Here is a 24,280-nt window from a genome sequence, read left to right on the forward strand (position 1 = left end):
CGCCGCCCGCCCCCCTTACTCCACGTCGACGCGGAACGCGGTCTGGAAGTAGAAGTTGTCGACGGCGTCCTCGTCCGCGTCGTCGGGCCCCCCGAAGCGCGGCGACACTTTCGCGGCGCCGTCGAAGAAGAACACGGTGCCGTGGTGGCCGCCGAGGAGCAGGTCGTCGACGCCGTCGCCCGTGAGGTCGCCGAGGGCCGGCGCGGCGCTCCCCGCGGCGTCGAGCGGGAACGACCGCGACACGGCGGCCGGGTCGACGTCCGCGAGGACCGTCGAGTTGAACGGCGGCTCGAAGAACACGAGGCCGTCGTCGACGAGCCGCGCGAAGGCGAGGCCCGCCGCGGACGCCACCACCAGCGTCTCCGCGCCCGCGACGCGCCCCGCGGCGACCTTGGCGAGCGCGAGCGAGCCGCCGCGGCCGAGGACGTCGAGGCGGAACGTCCGCGCGTAGCCCAGGCCGTCGACGGCGAAGGCCGGCGCGTCGAGCGTGCCCTCGTTGCGCACGCCCAGGGGCCGCCGAAGCTCGGACGTGAGGAGCAGGTCGAGGTCGCCGTCGCCGTCGAGGTCCGCGAGCGCCGGGCTGACGCGCCTGAGCTTTTTGAACCGCAGCGGCGGCAGCAGCGGCGAGAAGGTCTGGTCGAAGAAGGCGACGGCGCCGTCGACGCCGCCGACGGCGAGGTCCAGGGACCCGTCGCCGTCGAGGTCGCCGAGGGCCGGCGCCGCGAGCGCCGCCGCGCACGGCGCGGACGACACCTGGGTGATTCAACGTCGCTTCAACGTGAGTGTTCCGCGCGCGCGCGTTCCGGAAAAAGCATCCACGCTTCGAGACCGTTCCGAGAGATGATCGCTCGTCCAAAAATCAGCCGAAACGAGTGGAAACTGGCCGAGATCGGAGCCTTTGAAGTTGGCTCTCTTGTGCTGCCCTGGACGACACCTCCGCGAAGGCGGGCGCGGACGCGCCGCCGACGTTCTCGAAGTAGGTCACGGCGCCCGTCGCGTCGCCGACGACGAGGTCGAGGTCGCCGTCGCCTAGATGCGGCGCGTCGAGGGTCCGGCGGGGGGGTCGACGCCGGCGCGCGAGCCGTCGACGTCGCCGAGCGCCGGCGCGGCCGCGTAGCCCACGTCGAGCGCCAGCGCGCCGTAGTCCAGGTCGACGCAGCCGCTCCCCGGGACGCTCCGGCGGCCGGGCGACGTACCTAGTCGCGAGGTCGGCACGATGGCGACGTCTCGACGCCGGGCGACCGCGCAGGCCTCGTCGGCGCAGACCCGGCCCTCGACGGCGCCCGCGCGCGCGCGGAAGCCGTCGAAGCCCTCGTGGGCGCGGATGTCCGGGCAGGCCGCCAGGAGGTTCGGCGCCGGCGCCGCCGCGCCGTCGGCCTTGGCGCGGACGCCGTCCGGGCCCCAGAGCCGGGCCTCGAGGCGCTCCGCGGCCACCGCGCCCCGGAGCGTCCGGCCGTCGCCCGTCGCGACGTAGGGCACCCAGCCGCCGTAGTAGACGATGAGGTCGCCGGGCGCCGTCTCCGCCTCGAACGCGTCGACGCTCGCGTACGCGTCGCCGACGGGCACGCCGACCTAGGGACGCGCGTCGCGGACGGACGACGCGAAACGCCCCACTCACCTCGGCGGGCGACCGCCGCTCGAAGGTCCAGCGCGTCAGGCCCGTGACCTGGAGCGACCAGGACGGCACGCAGGCCGCGTCCGTGCGCGGCCGGCGCCGCGGCGTCGACCGCGCGGCGGCCACGCGGCAGCCGCCCTCGCAGCCCGCCGACTCGTTCCGCAGCGACGCGGCGCCGTCCGCGGCGACGGCGAGCTCTCCGAGCAACGCGTCGACCCAGGCCGGCGGCGCGTCCCAGCCCTCGAGGCCCGCGAGCCGCGCGACGTCGACGGCCGACGACAGGACGACGGGCACATCCCGTAACACGAACTCCTCGAGCAGCCGCGTGCCGCTCAAGGTCGCCGCGTCGACGCGCGGCACCGGCGACGTGCGGCGGCAGTCGCTCGTCGCCAGCGGCAGCGTTGCGACGAGCAAAACGATATGCGCGAGAGGGATGGACATCATGCTCTGTGCAAAGCACCTTCGGTGCACTTGGCGTCGTAATTGCACGCCAACTTCGGCTTACACGACGTAATTGCAGCAAAAACGGAGCAAGGCATGGTGATGCCAGCCTAGTTTAGGCAGTCCTCCTTGGACGATGGCGTCGGAGACGCTGGACGACGCCTACGAGGAGATCGTGGCCGGGCGCAGCGAGGTCGTCGCCGCCGCCGGCGACTTCGTGTCGCTGAGCGCTCCCGCCGTCGTCGTCGGCGCCGCCGCGGCCGCCGAGAGCGAGGACGACGAGGACGCGTACCAGGAGGAGCTCGTGCCCATCACGGAGGACGGCGACGGCGACGAGGGCGGCGGCGACACGGCGCCGGACGCGCCGCCGTCGCCGGAGCCGCCGCGGCGCCAGTCGACGCGCGGCGGGCCGCTCTCGCTCTCGAACCGGCGGCGGTCCGCGGCCATGGAGGCGCGGCGGCGGTCGTCGAACCTGCTCCTGCCGTCGCAGCGGCGGAGCAGCCAGGGCGCGGGCGGGCGGAGCTCGCTCGTGCTCGGCCCCGGCGACGCGCTCCGCCGCGCGTCCGGCGACGGCGCGGGCGGCGGCCGGAGCAGCATCGTCGGCGGCGTCCGCCGCGCGTCCGGCGACTCCATGCGGCGGTCGTCGGCGGGCGGCGGCCGGAGCAGCCTCGTCGGGAGCCACGGCGGCGGCGGCGGCGGGCTCCTGGGCCGGCGCACGTCGAAGCCGCTGCGGCGCGCGGCGGGCTTCTCCCAAATCGACCGCCGCGGGTCCGGCGGGCTCGGCCTCCGCCGCGGCTCGGACGCGGCGGCGCGCGGCGCCCAGCGCCGCGGCTCCGGCGTCGGCCGCAGCCTCGGCGAGGCCGTGGACGGCATCGAGAGCGTCGCCGCGAAGCCGCTCCGCCGGTCGTTCCACGGGGGCGCGACCCCTTTGCCCGGCTGGGCGAACCGCCGCATGTCCGTCACCGCGGCGGAGAAGGCCGAGAGCGGCGAGGCCCCCGCGACTCGGGCCGCCCTCGTCGCCAAGGTCGCCGACGAGCTCAGCAAGCTCGAGGCGCAGGTCGAGAAGAACGCGTTGCGGGGCCGCATGTCGCGCCAGCAGAGCCAGGCCTTCATCTCGCAGCTCGATTCGGCGAAAAAGGCCATGGAGTCCAAGGTCAAGGCGTCGACGCGGCGGCGGCCCGACGACAGCGAGTCCGACGCCAACGAGAGCGACTCGGACGACGGCGCCGCCGGCGACGCGGCGCCGACGATCGAGGCCGCGGCGGCCGTCGAGGCGCGCGAGGCCTCGGCGCCGGAGCCCGCGGCCGTCGCCGAGGAGACCAAGTCCGGCGAGTCGAACGAGCGCAGGGGCCGGGGCTCCTGGCGCGGCTCCGGCCGGGGGCTCCAGTCGTTCGCAGGGCAGGACAAGAGAGCGAAATTCCCAACTTCAAAGGCTCCTATCTCGGCCGTTTTCCACTCGTTTCGGCTAATTTTTGGACGAGCGATCATCCCTCGGAGCGCTCTCGAAGCGTGAATGCTTTTCCCGGAACGCGCGCGCGCGGAACACTCACGTTGAAGCGACGTTGAACCTCTCTTGCCCAGGTCGTTCGTCGCGCTGACCAAGGACAACGTCCGCGGGTCCCTGAAGGACCTGTCGAAGCTCCTGGGCGGCGCGGGCGAGCGGGACGGCGCCGTGCAGATCCAGACCGCGCTGGTCAAGCTCATGGAGGAGCTCAAGGTCGGCCTCGGCGACGAGGGCGACCCGACGGGCGCGCTCGAGGAGACGTCGAAGGCGATGAAGGCGCTGCTCCAGTCCGCGGCGACGGAGTCGCTCGAGGCCATGCCCCCGCGGCGCTGGTGGATCCTGGACGCCGACGGCCTCGTCCGGAAGACGCTCGACGTCGCGGTCTTTGGCGCCGCCGTCGCCGTCGCGATCTGGGTGCCGTACTCGGCCGCGTTCCTGCGGACGTCCGACGGCGGCGACCGCGCCTTCGACGCGCTCGTCACGGCCCTGTTCCTGGCGGACACGGCGGCGAACTGCGCGACGGCGGTCGTCGTCGACGAGTCGGGCGACGCGCGCGAGACGCGGCCGGCCGCGATCGCGCGGCGCTACTTCCTCCGGTCCACGGGCGTCGTCGACGTGCTGTCGTCCGTGCCCTGGCACTACGTCGCCTGCGGCGCGCAGCGGAGCGGCGACCGGCGCTGGGTGACCTGCGGGCGGCCCCTGCGGCTCCTCCGGCTCTTCCGCGTGCACCAGATCTCGAAGCTCCGCCACTTCTGCGAGTACCTGGAGATGGTCTTCCAGTGGCACACGGCCTGGACGACGCTCATGTCCTTCACGCTGCGCATGTGCCTCTTCAGCCACTTCGTGGGCTGCGCCTGGTACGCCATCGGCACGGTCGCGCTCGCGCACCCGGACGCGCGGTGGAACGCGTACCGCGACGACGACGGTGCCGGGCCCGGCGACCGCGCGGCCGTCGCGACCTGGGTCGACGTCTACGTCGACCCCCGCGACGACAACACGGGCCGCTACATCGCCGCCATGTACTGGAGCCTGTCGACGCTGACGACGGTCGGCTACGGCGACGTCAACTCGGGGTCGACGGTCGAGCGGCTCTTCGCGATCCTGATCATGATCGTCGGCGTGTCCTACTACACCTACATCATCTCGTCGCTGTCGTCCATCATCTCGACCTTCGACTCCCAGGCCGCGCAGGTCAACGAGAAGCTCGTCGCGGTCCGGGGCTTCGTGCGCGAGAACAAGCTGCCGGGCCCCCTCGCGGACAAGGTCACGACGTTCTTCCAGGCCTACTACGCGGCGTCGAACTGGCGCATGAATTTGTACGACGCGTCGGAGCTCCTGGCGAACCTGCCCGTGGCGCTCCGGTGCGAGATCATCATGTACATCGAGCGCGACACGATCTCGCGCATCCGCTTCCTCGACAACAAGACGACGCCGTTCATCGCGGACATCGTCATGATGCTCCAGCCGGCCTACTACCGGCCGGGCGACTTCGTCGTCAAGGAGCACTCGCCGGCGAACGAGATGTTCTTCCTGACGCGGGGCAAGGCGACGGTGCTGCAGAAGGGCAAGTCCGTCTTCGTGCTCGAGAGCGGCTCCTATTTCGGGGAGATCGGCTGCATCATCGACGCCGTGCGCAACGCGTCGATCCAGGCCATGAACGACTCGGAGGTCCAGGTGCTGCAGAAGGAGAACCTGCTCGAGCTGCTGAGCAACTACCCCCAGGTCGCGGACGAGCTCCAGGAGAAGGCCAAGGCGCACCTGACGGTGAAGAAGCGGAAATTCGCGGTGGCGTCGCCGAGCGTGACGGCCAGGGACCTCCAGGCGCTGGGCCAGAGCCTCGCGACGTCCGACGCGGAGCGGACGACGAACGCGCGCGCGGAGCGCAAGGTCGACGAGGAGATGAAGCGCATCGAGCGCGGCTTCTCGGCGATCTCGAGCCGCCACGCGGGCGCGGCCGCGCCCGACGCGGGCCGCGCGAGCGTCCAGGAGGGCGAGGCCGCCGTGTCCGCGGAGCTCCGCAGCTTCAAGGACAGCCTCTCCGAGGTCATCTCCGCGACGGTGCAGCAGGAGCTCCGCCGGGGCTCCGCGCGGCACTCGCTGCGCAACTCCATCATGCGCGACGAGCTCGACGACTCCGACTCGGACCTCGACTCGCCCGCGGCCCGCGTCGCCGACGCGCCCGCGGCGCCGTCCTAACACTCACATATCCCGCCGGCGGGGCGGCGACGGCGCGCTGAACGCGGCGTCGGGGCCCCAGGGGGATAAATCTCTCAGAGGGGGGTAAGGGAGCGGCGCGTCTGCGGCTCGCCGCGGGGCATGGGCCCGCGGCGCCGTCCGACGCGCCCCCTCCGGCCCGCGGGCGCGCGGCGGCGGGCGCCTCCGTCGGCGCGCCGCGGGGCATGGGCCCGCGGCGGCACCGTGCGGCCGGGCCGCGGATGAAGTCTCCTGAGCCGGGGCCGCGCATCGACGGGGCCGTGCAATGTGACCTCAACCGCAGGCAACGAAGCCGGCGTTCTCCCTACAACGAGTCGGTTGTGTTTCCCGCATGGGCGGCGGCCGCTAAGCGGGGGCAGCCCCGCGGAGACGGACGTCGACTTTGGCCGCCGGAGATGGACCTCGCGGGCATGGACCTGTCGCAGCAGCTCGACCGCATGAAGGAGTCGTTCCTCTGGGCGGCGGCCAAGGGGGGCCGCGAGGAGGAGGTCGAGTCGCTCCTGTCCATCGGCGCCGACGTGAACTGGGTGAGCAACGAGGGCGACACGCCGCTCATCGCCGCCTGCCGCCACGGCCACCGGGGCGTCGCCGCGCTGCTCCTCGCGCACGGCGGCGACGCGTCCGCGACGACGTCCGGCGGCGGCGAGGGCGCGCTCCACCTCTGCTGCCGCCGCGGCGACGAGGACCTGAGCGCGCTCCTCGTGGACGCGGGCGCCGACGGCGACCGGGGCCCCGCGGGGGCCACGGCCTTCGACGCGGGCGTCGAGTCCGGCCACGAGCAGATGGTCGCGCGGCTGCGAAACCTCCAGCTCCGCCACGGCGCGGCCGCGCGCGTCCACGGCGCGGCGCAGGCGCGGACGCCCCCGCGGCGCGCGAGCCCGCGGGCCCACGCGCCGCCGAGCGCCGCGCGGACGCCGCCGGCGGCGCGGTCCGCGTCCGCGCGGTCCGCGGCGAGCCCCGCGGGCCCCCCCGTGAGCCGCGCGCTGAGCCTGCCCGCGCTGCCGCGGCACGACGACGACTACGAGTCGTCGGCGGAGTCGCTGAGCCCGGACCCCGTCTCCGCGCGGCGCCTCCCCGGCGACGCGGAGCCCGCGCGGCGCGCGCGCGGCGACGCGGCGCCCCGGCGGAGCCCGCGCGCGGCCGACGAGCCCCGGCGCCGGGCGGAGGAGAAGCCCGCGGCGCCCTCCGAGGCCTTCTCCATGAGCAAGCTCTACGAGGGCGAGGGCGAGTCCAAGGCCGAGCGCGCGGCGCGCGCCGCGGAGCGGCGCATCGAGGCGGCCATGGTCGAGGCGGAGCGGCGCGGCGCGGCGGCCGCGGAGCAGGAGGCGGAGGACCGCGCGGCGCAGCGGAGCCGCCGCGAGGCCTTGCCCCTCCCCGGCGACGACATCTTGATCGCGCCGCCGGACCGGCCGCGGACCGTCGACGCGGAGCACCGGGGCTTCTTCGCGCGGCAGCTCGAGGAGGCGGAGCGCGCGCTCGCGGCGGAGCGGTCGGGCCGCGAGGCGGACAAGCGCAAGGCCGACGCCATCAAGGCCCAGAGCCACCAGCTCCTCTCGGACCTCATGCACTCGCAGTCCGCGGCCGCGCGGCTCCGGGACGAGCGCGCGCGGCTCCAGCGCGAGCTCCGGACGCTCCGGGGCCACGAGCTCGCGGGGCTATCCGCCGAGGAGCTGTCCAAGCTCGAGGCCGACGTGACGGCCGCCGCGCGGCGCATCGCGCGCTACAAGGAGAAGCGGCTCCGCGCCGCGCTCCGCGTGCCGGACGCGTACGTGTGCCCGATCACGCGCGAGCTCATGCACGACCCGGTCTTCGCATCCGACGGCCACACCTACGAGCGCGACGCCATCCAGCAGTGGCTCATCAGCCACGACACGTCGCCGAAGACGGGCCTCATCCTCGACTCGAAGCACCTCGTGCCCAACTTCGCCATCCGCTCCGCCATCGACGAGCTCAAGGCCCGCAACGACAACGCGCCCGACGAGTCGCCCGCCGCGCAGAAGCAGGGCGAGCGGGCGTAAGGGGGGATCTTGAGGTGAATTGGTTTCGACGTTGAGGTCAGTGTTTGAGAGCGATTCAGTGGCAAAAGCGGAGCCATCCGAGATCGTCACACGCGAGCTTGCCAATACCAGGACTGCGGCCCAGCGCAACGAGATGGCATCCGCGCGCTACGCACCGCTCGACATCAGCGGCTGGACCGTCATGGTGACGGGCGCGAGCTCCGGCTTCGGCCTCGCGACGGCCTGGCGCTTCGCGGAGCTCGGGCGCGGCGCGGCGCCCGGTTCTCGACTCCCGCGCGGTGCGCGCCGACGGCGCGTCGTCCCGCAGGTGCAAGCTCGTGCTCGTCGCGCGGCGCGAGGAGCGGCTCAAGGCCCTCGCCGCGGAGATCGTCGCCAAGTACCCCGGCGCGGCGCCGGCGCGGCGAGCCCGCGGCCGCGCCGCCGCGCGCGCACGCGCCTCCGCCGCAGGCGTCAAGTGCCACTGCTTCCCCCTGGACATGATGGACATCCCCAAGGTCGAGGCCGCGGCGACGCTCCTGCCCGCGGACTTCGCCGAGGTCGACATCCTCGTCAACAACGCGGGCCTGGCGCTCGGCAAGGCCACGGCGGACGAGAACGCGACGGAGGACGTCGTGCGCATGATGACGACGAACGTGAGCGCCCTCATCGTCTGCACGGCGACCTTCGCCAAGGGCATGAAGAAGCGCGGCCGCGGCCGGACGGCTGGGAACTCCGTCTCCGCGAAGCCCGGCGAGAGGCACGTCGTCGCTTGTTGGGGGGGGGCGCGTCGCGCGGCGACGCGCCCCGGCGCAGGCACGCGGTGACCGCGTTCACGTCCGCGGCGCGCCACGACTTGGTCGGCACGCCGATCCGCGTCACGTGCATCTCGCCGGGCTTCGCGGAGACGGAGTTCTCCCTCGTCCGCTTCAAGCGCGTTCCCGCGGCGTCTCGCGGGTGGCGGCCGCCGCCCCCCCGAAAAACTCCTTTCTTTAGGGCCGACGAGAAGAAGGCCGCGAGCGTCTACACGGACCTCGTGCCGCTCTACGCGGACGACATCGCGGACCAGATCGTCTACGCGGCGACGCGCCCGGCCCACGTCCAGATCGCCGACATCATCTGCTGGCCCACGAACCAGGCCGGCCCGACGAACATCGCCCGCGTCGGCGCGTCGCTCGGCGCGCCCGCCAAGTAGGCGGCCTTCGAAACGCGCGAGCCCCGCCCAACCCCCCTGCGGGCTCTAACGTTCTCCCGATTTGCAGACATGGTTGGTTTTTACGCTTCTACCGCGTAAAGAGCGGCGGACGTGCGGAGCTCGCTCACGCGTAGGGGTCGGGCGTCGACGACTTCGCGTAGGCCGGCGGCGTGCACGCGTCGATGAGTTCGGCGTCCGAGGCGGCCTTGATCGCGTTCTTCGGCCAGCGGCCCCGGTGCGCGTCGACGCGAAGGTTCGCCCATTTGTCGAGGCCCGCGTTGACGCCCGCGTCCGACGACGACGGGCACGCCATCGCCGAACAGGAGAAGAAGCAGTTCTCCTGAGCGTCCAGGGAGCCGCCCGACGCGACGCGCTTCATGTCCTTCGACGTCAGCTCGGGGCTCTTGGGGATCGAGGCCCAATCGATCTTCTTCTCCTCGAGCACGGCGTTCGGGGAGTCGGACCGCTTCTTCGACGATCGCCGGGGCGACTCCGGCGCGGCCCGCGCGTCGCGGCGCCGCCCCTTGAGCACGGCGAGCATGCCCGCGGGCGCGGCGTCGAGCACCGACATTCTTGACGAGCTGTTGCAGAAGGCGATTCTCACGACAGCGGCACCTTTAGAGATGTAGCCGCGCCGCGGAAGTCGTTGAGCCGGCCGAGGCGAGGCAGCCCACGGCCACGAGCACCGGCGCCGCCACCAGCGACGAGGTCCGCGCGCTCGCGGCGGCCGTCGAGTGCCTGGGATGATCTTCGACGCGGCGGAGGCGCGCGTGGGCGCCGTGGACGCGCTGCAGGCGGAGCACGGCCGGAGCCGGCGCTGCTTCCAGGACCGCCTCGCGCGCCGCGCCCTGCGCGCGGAGCAAAAGTCGGCGGCGGACGCCTACCGCCTCGCCGACGAGGGCGCCGAGAAAAAGGCCGCGGCGGCCGAGGAGATGAAGCAGCGGCGCGCGCGCGCGCGGAGCGAGGGCGCGGCCAGGGCGCGGCGGAGGGCCCGCGCGCGCGCGCGGCGGACCGAGGAGCGGCGGACGAAGAGCCAGGGCGACGGCGGCGGCGTCCGGTGCCGGCCGGCGACGGAGGCGCTGACGAGCGAGGAGAAGGTCGCGCTGGCGTCCTGGGAGCACCAGGCGGCGCAGATCGCCGCGGAGCAGGAGGCCGTCGCGTCGCGGATGAAGAAGCGGGGCGACGAGCTCGCGGCGCGCGAGGCGCGCGCGGCCGCCGCGCCGACGCGCGTCGCGCGGCCCGAGCTCTTCCGGCTGGACCTGCCGACGCCCGACGAGAGCGACCTCGTCGAGCCCGGCGAGATGACGAACGCGGAGTGGCACAAGGAGACGGCGAAGGAGCGGCTCGAGCTCATGAAGCGGGGGCGGCCGCAGCGCAAGGCCGCGCCCCTCTCGGAGGTCCTCGAGAACGAGATCAAGCGCGCGCCCATCCGGGCGGACCTCCTCGGCGACGCGGCCCCGGCGGCCCGGCGGAAGAAGAAGGAGCCGTCGCCGCTGTCCCTGCTCGGCGACGGCGACCTGAGCCTCAACGTGCCCGTGAAGCCCCAGATCCGGCTCCCGAAAATCAACGGCGCGACCCAGTAGTAGGCGCATCCTTAGAGGCTCGTGGCCTTGACGCCGGACCGGTGCTGGGCCGTCTCGACGCGCATCGTCGTGTCGACGAGCTGGTTGTAGAAGACGAAGGCGCAGAGCTTTTCGAGGAGGTACTTGACAACCACAAAGAGGGCGAGGTACTTGATCCACGCGTCCTTGAGCACCTCGCTCGCCGTCGGCGTGTACAGGATCTCCATCTCCGGGATGCGCATGACCATCGTGAAGTTGAACTCCTCGCGGACGCCGAAGGGCCCGTCGATGGGCGGCGGCGCCGGCGACCAGACCTTGTAGAGCTCGTGGTAGTCCATGGTGTTGTTCCGGTTGCGGTAGCCGTAGAAGATGTTCGGCATGAGCGTCTCCTCGAGCGTGAGCTCGTGGTCCGTGGGGTCGAGGAGCGGGTACTTCGTGTAGGGCAGGTAGTAGCCGCCCTTGGCGCGGAAGGGCCAGCGCTGGCGCAGGCCCACGTCGCCGTCGACGTAGAGCGCCTTGCCCGCCATGCCGCCGCCGCCGCCGGACGAGTACGCGAGCGCGTCCATGTGGACGCGCGCGCGGCGCCGGAGCTTGACGTCGTAGAAGGTGACGAGGTCCGCGTGGAGGACGCGCTCGCCCTTCCGCAGCGGGATCAGCGCCGTGAGGTGGAACTGGTCCGCCATGCCGTCGCGGTTGAGGTCGAGCTCGATGGACCGCAGCGTCGGCACGCGGAGCTCGCCGCTGTAGAGGTTCTCGACGTCGGCCATGGACGAGAAGACGATCTGGAAATTCCGGCCGTCGGCGTCGACGCCCTGGAGGTTCCCCAGCACCTTGTACTGGAAGGCGACCTTGGGCTGCTCGCGGTACGTGTTCGTCTTCAGCCAGAACGAGGGCACGTTCGTGTAGGCGAGGAAGAAGGGCACGACGATGGCCACGAGCCCGACGAGGAGGAAGAAGAAGTAGGCGCAGGAGAAGCGCGACGCGTAGTAGCGCCGCGCCAGCGGCTCGTGATAGACCTCGACCATGGTGTTTTGCGGCTGCCCCGGACGAAGGTGCCGTGCATGCACATCAAGAAGCTCCTTGAGGTGTCGATTGATTGGCTCCTCACGATGATGAGGCTTGTTGTGTTAGCGGGGCTGCTGCTCGCCGTCGACGGCCGTTCGCTGCCCGAGGGGAATCTCATCGTCGGGTACCAGAGCTGGAGCACCTGTCCACATCACCGCGTCTGATTTCGTGGGCATAGTGTGCATTGATGGGCGCGCCTTGGTCGTCGTGTCGAGGCGACCATAGTACACCCGCTCGTAGGTAATTTGACCCAAACACACACGGCCGTGCGCGGCGGCGTGAACGTCGTCATCTGGTTCGCGACGAACCTCGCGTCCAAGGACGGCGAACCCGCCGTGACCGGCGGACCCAATTACACGTGCGTCGCCGCCGTCGCCGCGGCGCTCGAGGCCGACGGCCTGGCGACGACGCACCTCGTGTCCATCGGCGGCTGGGACGCGATGCACCCGAACACGACCTGGGACGGCAAAACTTGGTTCCGGACCTGGAAGGCCTGGAACGAGCAGCTGCCCCGGCCCTTCGACGGCTTCGACTGGGACCTCGAGGGCAACGACGTCGTGTCGTCGCGGTGGAACCACTTCACGCGCGCCTGCCTGGACTTGGTCGTGGCCATGTCCGAGGCCGCCAAGGCCGACGGCTACGTCGTCTCCATGGTGCCGGCCCAGTCCTACCTCGACGAGTCGACGTCGTCGTTCAACCCGAGCCTGCTCAACGCGTACGAAGACTGGCACCCGGACTTCGCGTACCACGGCATGAACGCCTACGCGTACCTGCTCGCCGAGGCGAACCCGGATACGTTCGACATGGTCATCGTCCAGCTCTACGAGGGCTGGTCCCGCGCGGACTACGCGCTGCTGGCGTTGCGCGCGAAGCCGGCCGCGTACCTTCGGACCTGGGCCGCGAACATGATCGCCGGCTGGACCGTCGACTTTCCCGACGGGCCCGCGACGGTCAAGGTCGCGTCTCACCAGCTCGTCGTCGGCCTCTCGCGCGGCGGGAGCGACGGCAAGTCGGCCTTCTTCTGGCCCCGGGACTGCGGCGACGCGTGGGCCGCCGCGGCGCCGGCGGACCGGCCCCGGGGCTACGCGTTTTGGAACATCCCCAACGAGGGCCAGACCGTCAACGGCACGAACGAAACGCTGTCCTTCGCGCCGACGCTCAACGCGTTTTTGCACGTGCGCGGTGGGTAACGCGCCTTTCTAGGGCGCCGTGTAGTTGTCACACGGTGGCCGGGGTCCTCGAGGGGCCAGTTCACGCGCCTTTCTAGGCCGCGTAGTTGTGGCCGGGGTTCTCGAGGGGCCCGTTCACGCGCCTTTCTAGGGCGCAGTGTAGTTGTGGCCGGGGTCGTCGAGGGGCCAGACGACGAGAGTGCCGCCGGTTTGGACGGACGCGCCCGTGTTCGCCGGGCCGGGCGCCGCGTAGACGACGAGCGCCGTGCGGTTGTTGACGATGAGCTCGACGATGGAGTGGTCGACGATGGCGTGGAAGACGTAGGCGCCGTCGACGGCCGGCGGCAGCGGGCCCGCGCGGACGTCCGGGTTGCCGAGCGTCGTCGCGTCGACGAGGACGCGGCCGCCGGCGACGGAGACGCGCACGAGGCTCGCGCCGGCCTCGACGTCGAGGAGCAGGTCGAAGCCGCAGCCCGACGCGCAGGCCGCCGCGGCGAACGTCGCGACGGCCTCGGCCTGGCGCGTCGCGGGGAAGACGCCGCCCACCGGCGCGACGGGGTCGCGGCGCAGGGCCTCGAGCTCGGGCACGAAGCGCTGGAGGAGCTCGAGGCCCGAGAGCGTGAGCTCGCGGGGCAGCGACTGCGCGGAGCCGCGGCTCGACGTGTTCATCGCGTTCGGCGGAGGGCCCGTCCAGCCGATCATGACGCGGCGGCCGGGCTCGGTGACCTGGTCGACGGCCTCGCTCCCGAGCGTCCGCGCCATGGAGAAGCCGCGGCTGCCCGTGCCGTGGACGTCGCCGCCGTCGTAGACGAACGCGCCGTAGTCGACCATGCCCGTCGCGAGCTCCTCGAACGGCCCCCCGGGCGCGGTCTCGTTCATCACGCGCCAGGACGTCGTGCCGCTGCAGCACCCCACGCCGCCGCCGTTGCCGCCGACGTTGTCGAAGAAGACGCGGAGCTTCGGGTCGACCTCGGGGAAGCCCAAGAAGTCGATGGTCACGAACTCGTGCTCGAGGTGCGCGCCGGGAAGGACGGTCGTGTTGTCCGTGAACGCGGGGCCGACGTAGGTCCAGTCCGCCTCCGGGCCCCGGAGCGCGGGGCTAGACCACGCGTCGAGCTGGCCGCCGAGCGCGCAGCCCTCGCCCTCGCGCGGCGCGTCCGTCGCGTTGCAGCCGTCCATGCTCAGCAGCACGTACCACCTGCCGTCGCCGCCGACCCAGGGGCGCGCGGGGTCGTAGGGGATGTGGCGCCAGAAGGACACGTTGAAGAGGTATTCGGGCGACGCGTCGTCGAAGGCGCTCAGGTCGTCGTCGACGGCGCAGCGGAGCTCGAGCGGCACGTCCCAGGCCTGGCCGCCCGCGACGCCCTCGCTCGAGCCGCACTGGCGGAAGCCCGCGCAGACGCGGTCGCCGTCGAGCGGGTCCTTGGTCAGGAAGCCGCTGCAGGGGTCGCTCCTCGAGTCCATGCCCGCGTAGGTCTCCTCGATCGCGCTCGGCCCGTGCGGCGCGGCGGACCAGCGCACGAGGTCCGGCGACGACGCGTGGTTCCAGCCCGTGCCCTGGAAGACGTGGTGCACGCCCTTGTGCGTGATGGCGCCGGCGATGTCGTGCCAGCCCGTCCTGTCGCCCGTCGTCGCGGACGAGTAGTGGATGGCGATCGGGTCCAAATTCGCCGGGTAGGCGCGGGCTGCCCCGACCAAGAGGAATGCGAGGAGGGCCATGGCAGTCCACCTGGCGTCGAAGGGCTGCACGCAGGCCGTCGAGAGGCGAGAACAATGGGATGCTGGCAGTCCACCTGGCGTCGAAGGGCTGCACGCAGGCCGACGAGAGACGAGAACAAAGGTCTTCCTCGCGCTGGACTCGAGGCGGGCCCAGGTTCCGGGGTAAATGACGGCACCGTGAAGCCGCGTTCGGAGAGCGCGTGCAATATCTCGTGCATCTCGCGTCGCCATGTGCGGCGACCCACCAATCCCGAGAGGTCGACGTAGGAAGCCTTCTTCGCCCTAACTCGTCCGCCTCGCGCGTGCCTTCCACCAATCTATCGCTCCGGCAACTCCACGTGCAACGACGATGGCCGCGCCGCCGCCGAGCGCCGCGCCGATCCTCCTCCGCACGCTCGTCCGCAGCGCGCGCGAGCTCGCCGCCGCGCCGTCGCTCAAGCTCCTGATCGACGGCGGCGTCGTGCGCCAGACGCCGCGGTCGCGGCAGATCGCCAGCCTCCAGCGGCGCCTCGTCGAGGCGGAGGAGCGGGGCGGCCCGCGGCGCGTCGTCGCCGCGGCGGTCCGGGGCTTCGCGAGCCGGTCCGCCGAGGGGGGCTTCGAGGCCGACGCGCTCGACGAGGGCTTCCGCTGGCTCCGGCGCCTCAACGAGGCGTCGCTGCAGCTGTCGGAGCTCGGGGAGACGGGCGCCGCGGAGCCGCGGCGGCGGCGGCCCGACGTCCGCTACGGCGTCGGCAAGATCCTCTTCCACAAAAACCACGGCTCGTGCTGCGTCTACGGCTGGGAGGCGTCGTCCGCGTCCCTCTCCGAGGCGTCGCGCGACGACCTCGACGGCGACATCGTCGACAACCGCCGGTTCTTCAACGGTTTGGACCCGGGCTGCTCGTGTTCCACGAAGCCGCACTACCGGTGCCTCTTCCACGACGGCGCGGCGCGCTGCTGCTCCGAGGATTTGTTGGAGGACCCCGGCCTGCGGCCCGCGGACTGCAAGATCGCCGGCGCGTCCTACTTCTTCAAGGACGCGACGGACGAGCGGCTCGTGCCGAACGAGTCCCTCGCGCGGCTCTACCCGGACGACTGCCGCGACGAGCCCGCGGACCTCAAGGACTCCGCGTCCTACGCCGTCGCCTGGATGCGGGCCCGGCGCAACCTCTACAAGCGGTAACGTAGTTTTATCCTCCTCGTCCCGGGGGGCGCGCGTCGGGGTCTACCGGGCGGCATCGAGTTCTACCCTGTCGCGGAGGTTTACGCCGCGGTCTACAGAGCGGTACCTTAGAGTTCCACCCTACTCGTCGGGGAGCACGTCGAGGTCGACGCCGTCGAGCGTCGCGTCCTCGAGGTAGAGCTCCTCGACGCTCCGCGGGTCCGGCGGCGGCGCCTCCTCCTCCGGCTCCTCCTCCTCCTCCTCTTCTCTGTCGGCCGTGTCCGCAGTCGCGTCGTCGTCCTCCTCGTCGTCCTCGTCGTCGTCCTCCTCCTCCTCGCTGCTGTCGTCCGCGGCCATGATCTGGTCCTTGTACTCGACGTACTCCTGCATGGTGATCGCGCCCGTGTCGAAGAGCTCCTTGGCCCGGGCCAGCGCCGACGCCATGGCCGCGTCGGCCTCGGCCTTCTCCGCCGCGGACTGGACGGGCTTCGCGGCCGCGCCCTTCTTCGCCTTGAGCACGTCGGTGCCCTCGGAGAAGAGCGCGCGCTCCATCTGCTCCTCCTGCTCGCGCGCGAGGCGCTTCGCCTTTTTTTCTTCGATGTGCTTCGCGCGCGCCGCGTCCTCGTTACCCGTGATGCTCTGCTTGACGCGCTGCACGGCCTTTTGCGCCTTGGCGGAGTTCTTCTTGTTCTTGATGCCGAAGGTCTGGTCGGCGACGCGCCGCGCCTTCTCCTCGGCGATGACCTTCTTCGACTTCGTCTCCGAGGGGCCCTTCTTCTTGGACGGCATGGTGGTTTTGAATCGACGCGGCCCTCAGCGAGGAGCTCGAGGCGGCGGAGGTGCTCTCGATCGGCTCGGACAAAAAATATGCTCTGCGATGGGCGCACTCTGAGCGCGTCTGGAACTCGGTGATCGCGCGCATTGTAGCTCGTAAACTCGTTCGCGTCGACTCACAACGCCCTTCGGTTCGTCGCCATCGACCTCCATCGCAATTTGAGCGACGCCGTCGATCTCCATCGATGGCCACAACGCACAACAAACTGGGCGGCATCGCGCTGCTCGTCGGCGTCTGGTGCTTCGCGCCGGCCGTCCTGACGACGTCGACGCGCGTGCTCGTCAGCGACGTCAGCGGCGACCACAGCGACGCGGGCGTCGACCTCGACGGCGAGCTGAGCGTCGTCGACGGCGTCGAGTTCGTGTGGCAGGCGCCGCCGGCGGCCAAGGGCGTGCTCGCCGTGCTCCACGGCTGCAGCCACCGGGGCACGGACGCCTTCCCGAAATCGGCAACATGCGCCGAGTGCATCGGCCTGCCCATCGAGACGCGCGTCGTCGCCGCCGCGCTCGCCCGCGGCTGGGCCGTCGCCGCCGTGACGTCCGAGGACCGGCGGTCGGGCTGCTGGGGCCGCGGCGACGCGCCGCGCGTCGCGGCGGCCGTCGCGCACGTGCGCGCGAAATCCGGCGCGGGCGCGGCGACGGCGACGCTCGGCGCGTCCTCGGGCGGCTCCATGGCGACGGCGATTCCCGGCGTCGTCGGCGCCGTCGCGCAGATCATGCCGTCGCACGGGCCCCTCGACGGGACGCACCCGCCCGTGCGCTTCGTGCACATGGCGCGCGACGAGCGGCGGGCCGCGGCGATCGCGCGCCAGCTCCACCAGCTGCGCGCGGCGGGCGTCGACGCCGCGGAGCTCGTGGTTCATCCCGAGCCCCTGTCCGCCGAGGCGCTGCACCGGCGCGGGCCGGGGCCCGGCGGCCTCGTGCTGCCGACGGAGGAGCTCGCGGCGAAGGTCTTCGCGGCGCTGCGGCGCGGCGGCGAGCTCGACGCCGCGGGCGTGCTCACGCGCGACCCGCGCGCGTCGCGCTGGCGGGACGCGGTCCGGCCCGTCGTCCCGGCGAGCGTCGACTCGCTCGTCCCCGACGCGTCGCCGCTCTCCGAGGTCCTCAACGCCGCGTGGGCCTACCACGAGTTCACGGACGCGTTCCTCGACGAGTCCCTCGACTGGCTCGACGAGAAGGCGACGAACCACGCGCTCCATCTCCGCGCGTAAGCAGCACTTGCCTTGTTCATCGGTACAACCATCCCGTCGGGTTGTGGGTATAAAAAAAGGCTTCAACGTTGTCTTCAAGAACGATGCTGAAGAGGCTGCCCGGCACGACGATGTTTCGTCCGCCGCCACCCGCGCGCTGGCCCTACGCCGTCGCCGCGGCCTGCGCGGTCGCCGCGCTTTTCGTTTACCGAGGCCCTTCACTCGCACCAACGGACACGCCGGCGACGGCGGCGCTCCGCGAGTTCCTCGTGTCCTCCTGCGACCTAGACGCCGCCGACGACGCGCCGCCGCTCCTCGCCATGCTCGCCGCCGCCGGCGTCGACGCCGTCGAGGACCTCGCGGACCTGGACGACGACGACGTCGCCAGAGGGCTCGACGGCCAGCGGTCGCTGACGACCGTGCGGAAGAAGAAGCTCCGGCGGAAGCTCGTCGCCTGCGTCGACGCCAAGGTGCGGCCGGGCCGGCCCGCGGCGTCCTTCGCCGACGAGCTGTGGGCCATGGCGCGGGGCGTCGCCAAGAAGCACGCGGCCAAGTTCCTCGGCACGCTCGCGACGCTCGCGATCGCGTCGTTGCGGCGGCGCGCGGGCGACGTCGCCGACGCGCCGCCAGCGACGCCCGACGACGCGCCCGCGGCGCAGACTAAAGCGAATTAGGGGCTCCGCAGACTAAAGCGAATTAGGGGAGCGCACCCTCGGCCGCGAGCTTCGCCATGAGGTCGTCGAGCCGCGCCTTCCAGTTCGACCCGAAGTTCATCTGGGCCCGGAGGTCGTTGAAGGACACGTCCGTCTCGCTCGCCGGGTCGTCGGAGACCCAGAGGAACTCCGACGGGTCCGCCTTGGTCTGGGGCATGGCCTCGCCGTGGATGGGCGCGTCGAGGAAGGGCGCGAGGTAGACCGGGTCGCCCGAGCCGCGCGGCTCGCCCCAGTTGCCCGCGGCGTAGGTGACGCCGTTCTGGAAGATGGTGTAGGGCCGGTCCATGAAGCCCGTGTGGGCGCCGCCGACGAGGGCGTTGTACTCGTCCGCGACGGCCTTGCGCATCGCGTCGACGACGTCCGCGTAGTCCGGGTCGGCGATGAGGTTCGTCGACTCCGAGGGGTCGTCGACGATGTCGAAGAGGTAGCTCTCGCCGAGCCACGTCGACTCGCAGGTGTTCGTGCCCGTGCGGAGGCGCGGGTCCGAGACCGCGCAGTAGCCGCTGTTCATGACGACCTTGTACGTCGCGTCGCGGTACGCGAGCGTGATCGAGTTCGCCGCGCGGCCCCGGCCGCCCTCCTCGGGGCTGCCCGAGTCGTGGGGGCCGTTGTAGCCCGTGAGGTAGAAGACGGAGTCGCGCACCGTGGCTCCCGCGTTCGGCGCGAAGAAGAGGTCGTCGCTGAGGTCCAACCCGTAGAGGTCGCGCGGCAGCTCCGCCGCGCCGAGGAGCCCCCCCAGCACCGTCGGCATGACGTCGGAGATGTGGAACAGCGAGGCGTAGGTCGCCCCGAAGATCGAGGCATCCACGCCCGCGGCCTCGGCGAAGGCGTCGCCGAGCCAGAAGAAGGCCGGCGTGCGGCAGCCGCCCTCCCACGCCGTCGTCTTGTCGCCGCGGAACGGGTAGTTCGAGCCGCCGCCGGAGACGAGGGCGCCGTTGTCGCTCATGAAGAGGAAGACCGTGTTCGCCGTGCCCCCCTCGAGGAGCTCGTCGAAGTCGGCGAAGGTCGCCTGGATCGCGCGGTCGACGCGGAGCAGCGCGCCCGCGAGCTCCTGCCGCTCGACGATGGTCGTGTTGTCCGTGAGCGGCGCCTGGCTCTCGGCGAGCTCCGCGTCCTGGTCGCCGGGGTTCGCGAACCAGGTCTCGGGCACGCCCACGGGGTTGTGGACGGCGTTGAAGTTGAGCTGGAGGTAGAGCCGCGACCGCGTCAGCGACTCGCACGCGGCCCGCGCGTCCGCCTGCCACATGTCCGTCGCGTACTTCCCGCCGTAGTCCGTCGGGTCCGGCTGGGCGTTCGACATCAAATCCACCAATGCTAGATTCTCGTAGGGCGAGGAGCAGACGACCTGGCTCGGGTCGCACGCCGTGTGCGCGAACCAGTCGCTGTACGCGGACGCGAGCATGCCGTGGTACGTGTCGAAGCCCCGGTTCGTCGGCAGGAACCCGTCGTAGGCGTGGCCCAGGTCCCATTTGCCCACGAGCACCTTGCCGTAGACGCCCGGGAAGTTCGCCTCCAGGACGGACGGCAGAATCTGCACGGACGTGTTCAGACCGCCGACCGCGTCCCAGTCCATGGTCGTGTCCATGCCCAGGGTCGTACTGTGCCGGCCCGTCATGAGCATGGACCGCGACGGCGTGCACTGGGCCGCCGTGTAGAACGTGTCCAAGTTCAGGCCCTCGGCGCGGAGCCGCGTGACGTACGGCATCGTCGCGTCGTTGAAGTCGACGCTGTTCCAGGGCGCGTCGCCGTAGCCCATGTCGTCGACGACGGCGATGAGCAGGTGGGGCTGCGTCGCGCCGTCGCTCCTTGGTTTTTCCTGCGGCGCGGCGGCGCGCAGGGCCGCCGCCGGCGCCGCCGCCGGGCTGCCCCGCTGGGCGACGAAGCCGACGGCCGAGCACAGGAGGAGACCGCCGAGGGTCCAGCCGTAGGCCGCCTCCCGCCTGCGCGGGTCGTTGGCGGCGTCGCCGCGCGACGCGACGGCCCCGTAGGAGGTCATCGTCGGGCTTTGCTCGACGAGAAGGCTCCGAAACTTGGATATTCGATGCCGTGCTGCAAATCGGCGCGTTGACGTTTGCCGCGGCTCCTCAACTCGTCTCCGGCGAGCGCATCGATCAGCTGAGCTCCCGTCTGTGGAACTCGCGAGAGACGTCTTCAAACCTGTATATGCTAACCCCCGTACACCAGGTCCGTCCGCCCGCGCCGCCCCTCGCGCGCATCGCCGCCGACGCCCCGCGATCGCAGGACACGGTGGAAGCTCTGGCGCGCACGCTGGAACACTCTCGAGATGGCTGCCATTATGAACATCGCTGGTTTGGAACCCATCGAGGACCCAGAATACCGCTACAAGATGCATCGCATCATCGGCAAGGCGCCGCGCCGCGTCCGCGAAGACGCGCGCACCGCCCCCGGGGCGCCCCGCGCGCGCGCGCGCGGAACGCCGGAGAAACCGCAATGGCAGGTCGAGGGCCGGGGCAACGGGATTAAGACGGTGATCCCGAACATGACCCTCGTGGCGCAGACGCTCCACCGCCCCCCGGGCGAGGTCACGAAGTTCTTCGGCTGCGAGCTCGGCGCGCAGACGACGTGGAACGACGACACGGAGCGCTCGATCGTCAACGGCGCGCACGAGACCAAGGTCCTCCAGGACAAGCTGAGCATCTACATCGAGAAGTTCGTGCTCTGCCCGTCCTGCAAGCTCCCGGAGACGTCCTACAAGATCAAGCACGAGATCATCTACCACCAGTGCGTCGCGTGCGGCGCGCGCGAGGCCGTCGACATGCAGCACAAGCTCTGCACGTTCATCCTCAAGCAGCACAAGCTCGACAAGAAGGCCAAGGACAAGTCCAAGGACAAGAAGGACAAGAAGAAGGACAAGAAGGACAAGAAGGACGACGACGACGGCGACGACGAGGAGAAGGCGCGCAAGAAGGCCGAGAAGAAGGCGAAGAAGGCGGCCAAGGAGAACGAGACCGACGAGGAGAAGGCGAAGCGCAAGGCCGAGAAGAAGGCCAAGAAGGCCGCGGAGAAGGCGGCCAAGGAGGCCGGCGGCGGCGGCTCCGACGACGACGACGACGACGACGACGACGACGACGACGACGAGTCGGGCGCGATGGAGTCGGCCGTCAAGGGCATCCGCGACTACATCGCGGGCGGCAAGCAGCCCTCCGAGGTCGTCTCGGAGCTCCGCGCGGTCCAGACCTTCTGCGCCCTGCCCCGCAGCGAGCGCGGCTTCATCCTCGCCGCCGCGGCCTTCGACGACGGCCTCCTCGAGCAGCTCGACGGCAAGGCGGACCTGCTCCGCGCGTTCGTCAAGGACGCGGGCGCGCCGTCGCTCCTCGGCGGCCTCGAGAAGTTCGCCCTCGTCTCTTCGCCGGCCCTCGCGCCCAAGTTCGCCCTCGTCCTCAAGCAGCTCTACGACAGCGACGTCCTCGAGGAAGACGCGCTCGTCGCGTGGCACGACGCGGGCGCCGCGCCGCCGGACGCGGCGATCCACGTCCCCGACGCCTGCGACGTCGAGAGCCGCGCCAAGCTCCTCGCCTTCGCCGAACCCTTCATCACCTGGCTCAAGGAGGCCGAGGAGGACGAGACGGACGAGGACTAGCGCGCGACGGACGATCCCGCGCGGCCGGCGCGAAGGACCGGCCCGCGCACGAGCTCGGCGCACCCCGCCGTTGTCGAGGCCAAGGGGCGCGCGTAACCGGGCCTGCACCTGTCTCTCTTTCACCGGCGATTTGAGGCATGTTGAAGGTTCAACTTGCGGCAACTTGCGGAGGGCTCTCGGGTTGAACTTTTGAGGTGAGAGCGGCGCCGTCGACACCAACGCGCAGCAGCCGCGCGCGCAGCCGTTGAAGACTCGTGAGAGCGCCGAGCTCATCCTCGACGCCTTCGACGCCAGCGCGCAGCAGCCGCGCGCGCAGCCACGCTCGCGTTCGAGAGGCCGCGCCACTCATGCTCGCCGCCGCGTTGCTCCGCCGGTCGCTGCGGCCAGCGGCGACGCGGTCCCTGAGCGCCGCGCCGACGCTCGTGCCGCGCTGGCTGCTCTTCTACGACTACGTGCCCGACGTCCTCGAGAAGCGCCAGCCGCACCGCGCCGGCCACATCGCGCTCGTCAAAGAGTACGTCGACCGCGGCGACTGCCTCCTGGGCGGCGCCTTCGCGGACCCCGTCGACGGCGCGGTCATCGTCTTCAGCACCGAGGCCGCGGCGAACGGCTTCGCGGAGGCGGACCCCTACGTCGCCAACGGCATCGTGACGTCCTCCAAGGTCCGCGAGTGGAGCACGGTCGAATTTTAAAAGAAGCGGAAGTAGACGTAGGTCGCGAGCGCGAGGCCGACGACCGCGCGCGTCGCCGGGCGGCGGCACGTGTCGCCGAAGTGCGCGATGTAGTCGTCCTGGGTCCAGACCTTGGGCGGCCGGGGCTTGCCCGCGGCGCACTCGTAGCGGTGGCCGTGGATCCAGGCCGCCTTCTGGCAGAAGGAGCCGCAGAAGTGGGCCTCCTGGCAGCCCGAGCAGCGCTTGAGCCGCGAGCCGTCCGCGCGGCGGTAGGCGCCGCAGTTGAGGCACCGCGGCGCGTCCGGGTCGATGGGCTCGGGCTCCGGGCAGACCTCGGGCGGCGGCGGCGGCGGCCCGGCGATCGCGTCGCCCTCCTCGACGGACGCGGCGTCGAGTTTCGCGGGCTCGGGGCAGACGCGCCGCTCGTAGAAGCGCTCGTCGTCGAGCGGGTTCCGCTTCTTCGGGTCCTTGGCCTCCTTGGCGGGATCCCTCGGCTCGTCCTCGCCCGGGTTCGGCACCTTGGGCGTCTTCCCGAGGCGGCGGAAGAGGCGGTCGCGCGCGCGCGCGAGCTTGAAGGCCGTGGGCTCGCGGACGGCGTCGTCGTCCCAGTTCGCCGCGTCGCGCATGTCCTCGAGGATCTCGAGCATCTTCTCTCGGTTCCGGCCGCCGGGCGCGCCGCCCGGGTGGTAGCTCCGGAGGAACGCGGCGTAGTCCGCGGTGCCCTTGCCGCCGTCCTTCCTGCGCCCCGGCGTGTGCTCGGCCATGGGGTCGTCGGGGATGCCCGCGCCGTCCTCGGGCGGGCACGCGTTTTCGCCGCCGAGCACGTCGGGCACGTCGTAGGCCGCGTCCTCGGGCTTCTCGCCGGACACGCAGAAGAGCTCGTCGAGCACGAGCTCGTGGTCCCAGGCGCAGTCGAGGTCGTAGAGGTAGCGCAGGCGCTGGCCCGTCGTCTTGACGAGCTCGCAGAGCCGCGTCCGCGCCGCGTCGAGGTGGTAGAACCCGTGCGCGTCGACGTGCTTGAAGTCGTCGAAGCCGGAGCTGTCGCCCGGCCCGAAGAGCGCGCCGTCCGTCGGGTCCGTGAAGTAGTAGCCGTGGCGCCGCCGGCTCCAGCCCAGCGCTGCGCCCAGGACCTCGTGGAGCTCCTCGAGCGTGCACCCACCCCTCACGCGGAGCCGCCGCCACGGCGTCGGCACGACGCGCACGGCGACGCGGATCGTGTAGACGGCGTCGAAGCGCGTCCGCGCGTCCCTCAACCCCGCGGCCAGCGCCTTCTCCTTCCTCGCCGCGAGCTTCTTCACGAACTGGATCTCGGGCGTGTCGCCGTCGGCGTACAAGGAAAAGTTCGTCTGCAGCTTGCGCATCATCCAGTCCTGGGTGACCTCGAGCTCGCGGCTCGGCAGGCCCCAGCGCAGGAAGTCCGACGGCTCCCCGGGCTCGCGGCAGGGCTCGAAGGCCGTCGGGTCGGAAAGGAAGAGCTTCGGCAGGCCCGCGAGCTTGTCGTTGTCGTGGAACTTGAGGAAGTGGCGCGACGTCCGCCGCGGGCTCAGGTCGAAGGCGCCGCTCTCCGGCTCCGCGGCGCCGTCGTCGGGGTCCGGGTCCGGGGGCAGCAGCTTCGGCGGCGCCCGGCCGCACGCCTCGCGGTGCCCCTTGAC

At 71.6% G+C, this 24,280-nt stretch overlaps 6 protein-coding genes across 6 annotated transcripts; 4 read left to right on the forward strand and 2 right to left on the reverse strand.

Annotated features, from left to right (window-relative positions):
- Nucleotides 1–2,078, reverse strand: AURANDRAFT_71155 (expressed protein; the record flags this gene model as incomplete). The annotated part of the gene is made up of 4 exons (XM_009036988.1): nucleotides 1–753; nucleotides 935–1,029; nucleotides 1,233–1,572; nucleotides 1,619–2,078. Coding segments are annotated over 4 exons (1,647 nt in total), but the record flags the coding sequence as incomplete, so codon positions are not given.
- Nucleotides 2,079–4,565: 2,487 nt separating this feature from the next.
- On the forward strand, nucleotides 4,566–4,940 carry AURANDRAFT_16535 (hypothetical protein; the record flags this gene model as incomplete). Its single annotated transcript, XM_009036660.1, has 1 exon — nucleotides 4,566–4,940. A coding segment is annotated over one exon (375 nt), but the record flags the coding sequence as incomplete, so codon positions are not given.
- Nucleotides 4,941–7,531: 2,591 nt separating this feature from the next.
- AURANDRAFT_9460 (hypothetical protein) lies at nucleotides 7,532–7,717 on the forward strand (the record flags this gene model as incomplete). The annotated part of the gene is made up of 1 exon (XM_009036548.1): nucleotides 7,532–7,717. A coding segment is annotated over one exon (186 nt), but the record flags the coding sequence as incomplete, so codon positions are not given.
- Nucleotides 7,718–7,884: 167 nt separating this feature from the next.
- Nucleotides 7,885–9,028, forward strand: AURANDRAFT_59946 (hypothetical protein; the record flags this gene model as incomplete). Its single annotated transcript, XM_009036661.1, has 5 exons — nucleotides 7,885–8,035; nucleotides 8,100–8,176; nucleotides 8,240–8,553; nucleotides 8,580–8,701; nucleotides 8,765–9,028. The coding sequence occupies 5 exons, from the start codon at nucleotides 7,926–7,928 to the stop codon at nucleotides 8,961–8,963; spliced, it is 822 nt and encodes a 273-aa protein (XP_009034909.1).
- Nucleotides 9,029–10,614: 1,586 nt separating this feature from the next.
- Nucleotides 10,615–11,544, reverse strand: AURANDRAFT_12967 (hypothetical protein; the record flags this gene model as incomplete). Its single annotated transcript, XM_009036987.1, has 1 exon — nucleotides 10,615–11,544. A coding segment is annotated over one exon (930 nt), but the record flags the coding sequence as incomplete, so codon positions are not given.
- An 8,957-nt stretch (nucleotides 11,545–20,501) lies between these two features.
- AURANDRAFT_36732 (hypothetical protein) lies at nucleotides 20,502–22,069 on the forward strand (the record flags this gene model as incomplete). The annotated part of the gene is made up of 3 exons (XM_009036662.1): nucleotides 20,502–20,540; nucleotides 20,598–20,724; nucleotides 20,815–22,069. The coding sequence occupies 2 exons, from the start codon at nucleotides 20,641–20,643 to the stop codon at nucleotides 21,955–21,957; spliced, it is 1,227 nt and encodes a 408-aa protein (XP_009034910.1).
- Nucleotides 22,070–24,280: the final 2,211 nt, after the last annotated feature.

This window comes from Aureococcus anophagefferens, assembly GCF_000186865.1.
Source record: "Aureococcus anophagefferens unplaced genomic scaffold AURANscaffold_5, whole genome shotgun sequence".
Classification (NCBI taxonomy): domain Eukaryota; class Pelagophyceae; order Pelagomonadales; family Pelagomonadaceae; genus Aureococcus; species Aureococcus anophagefferens.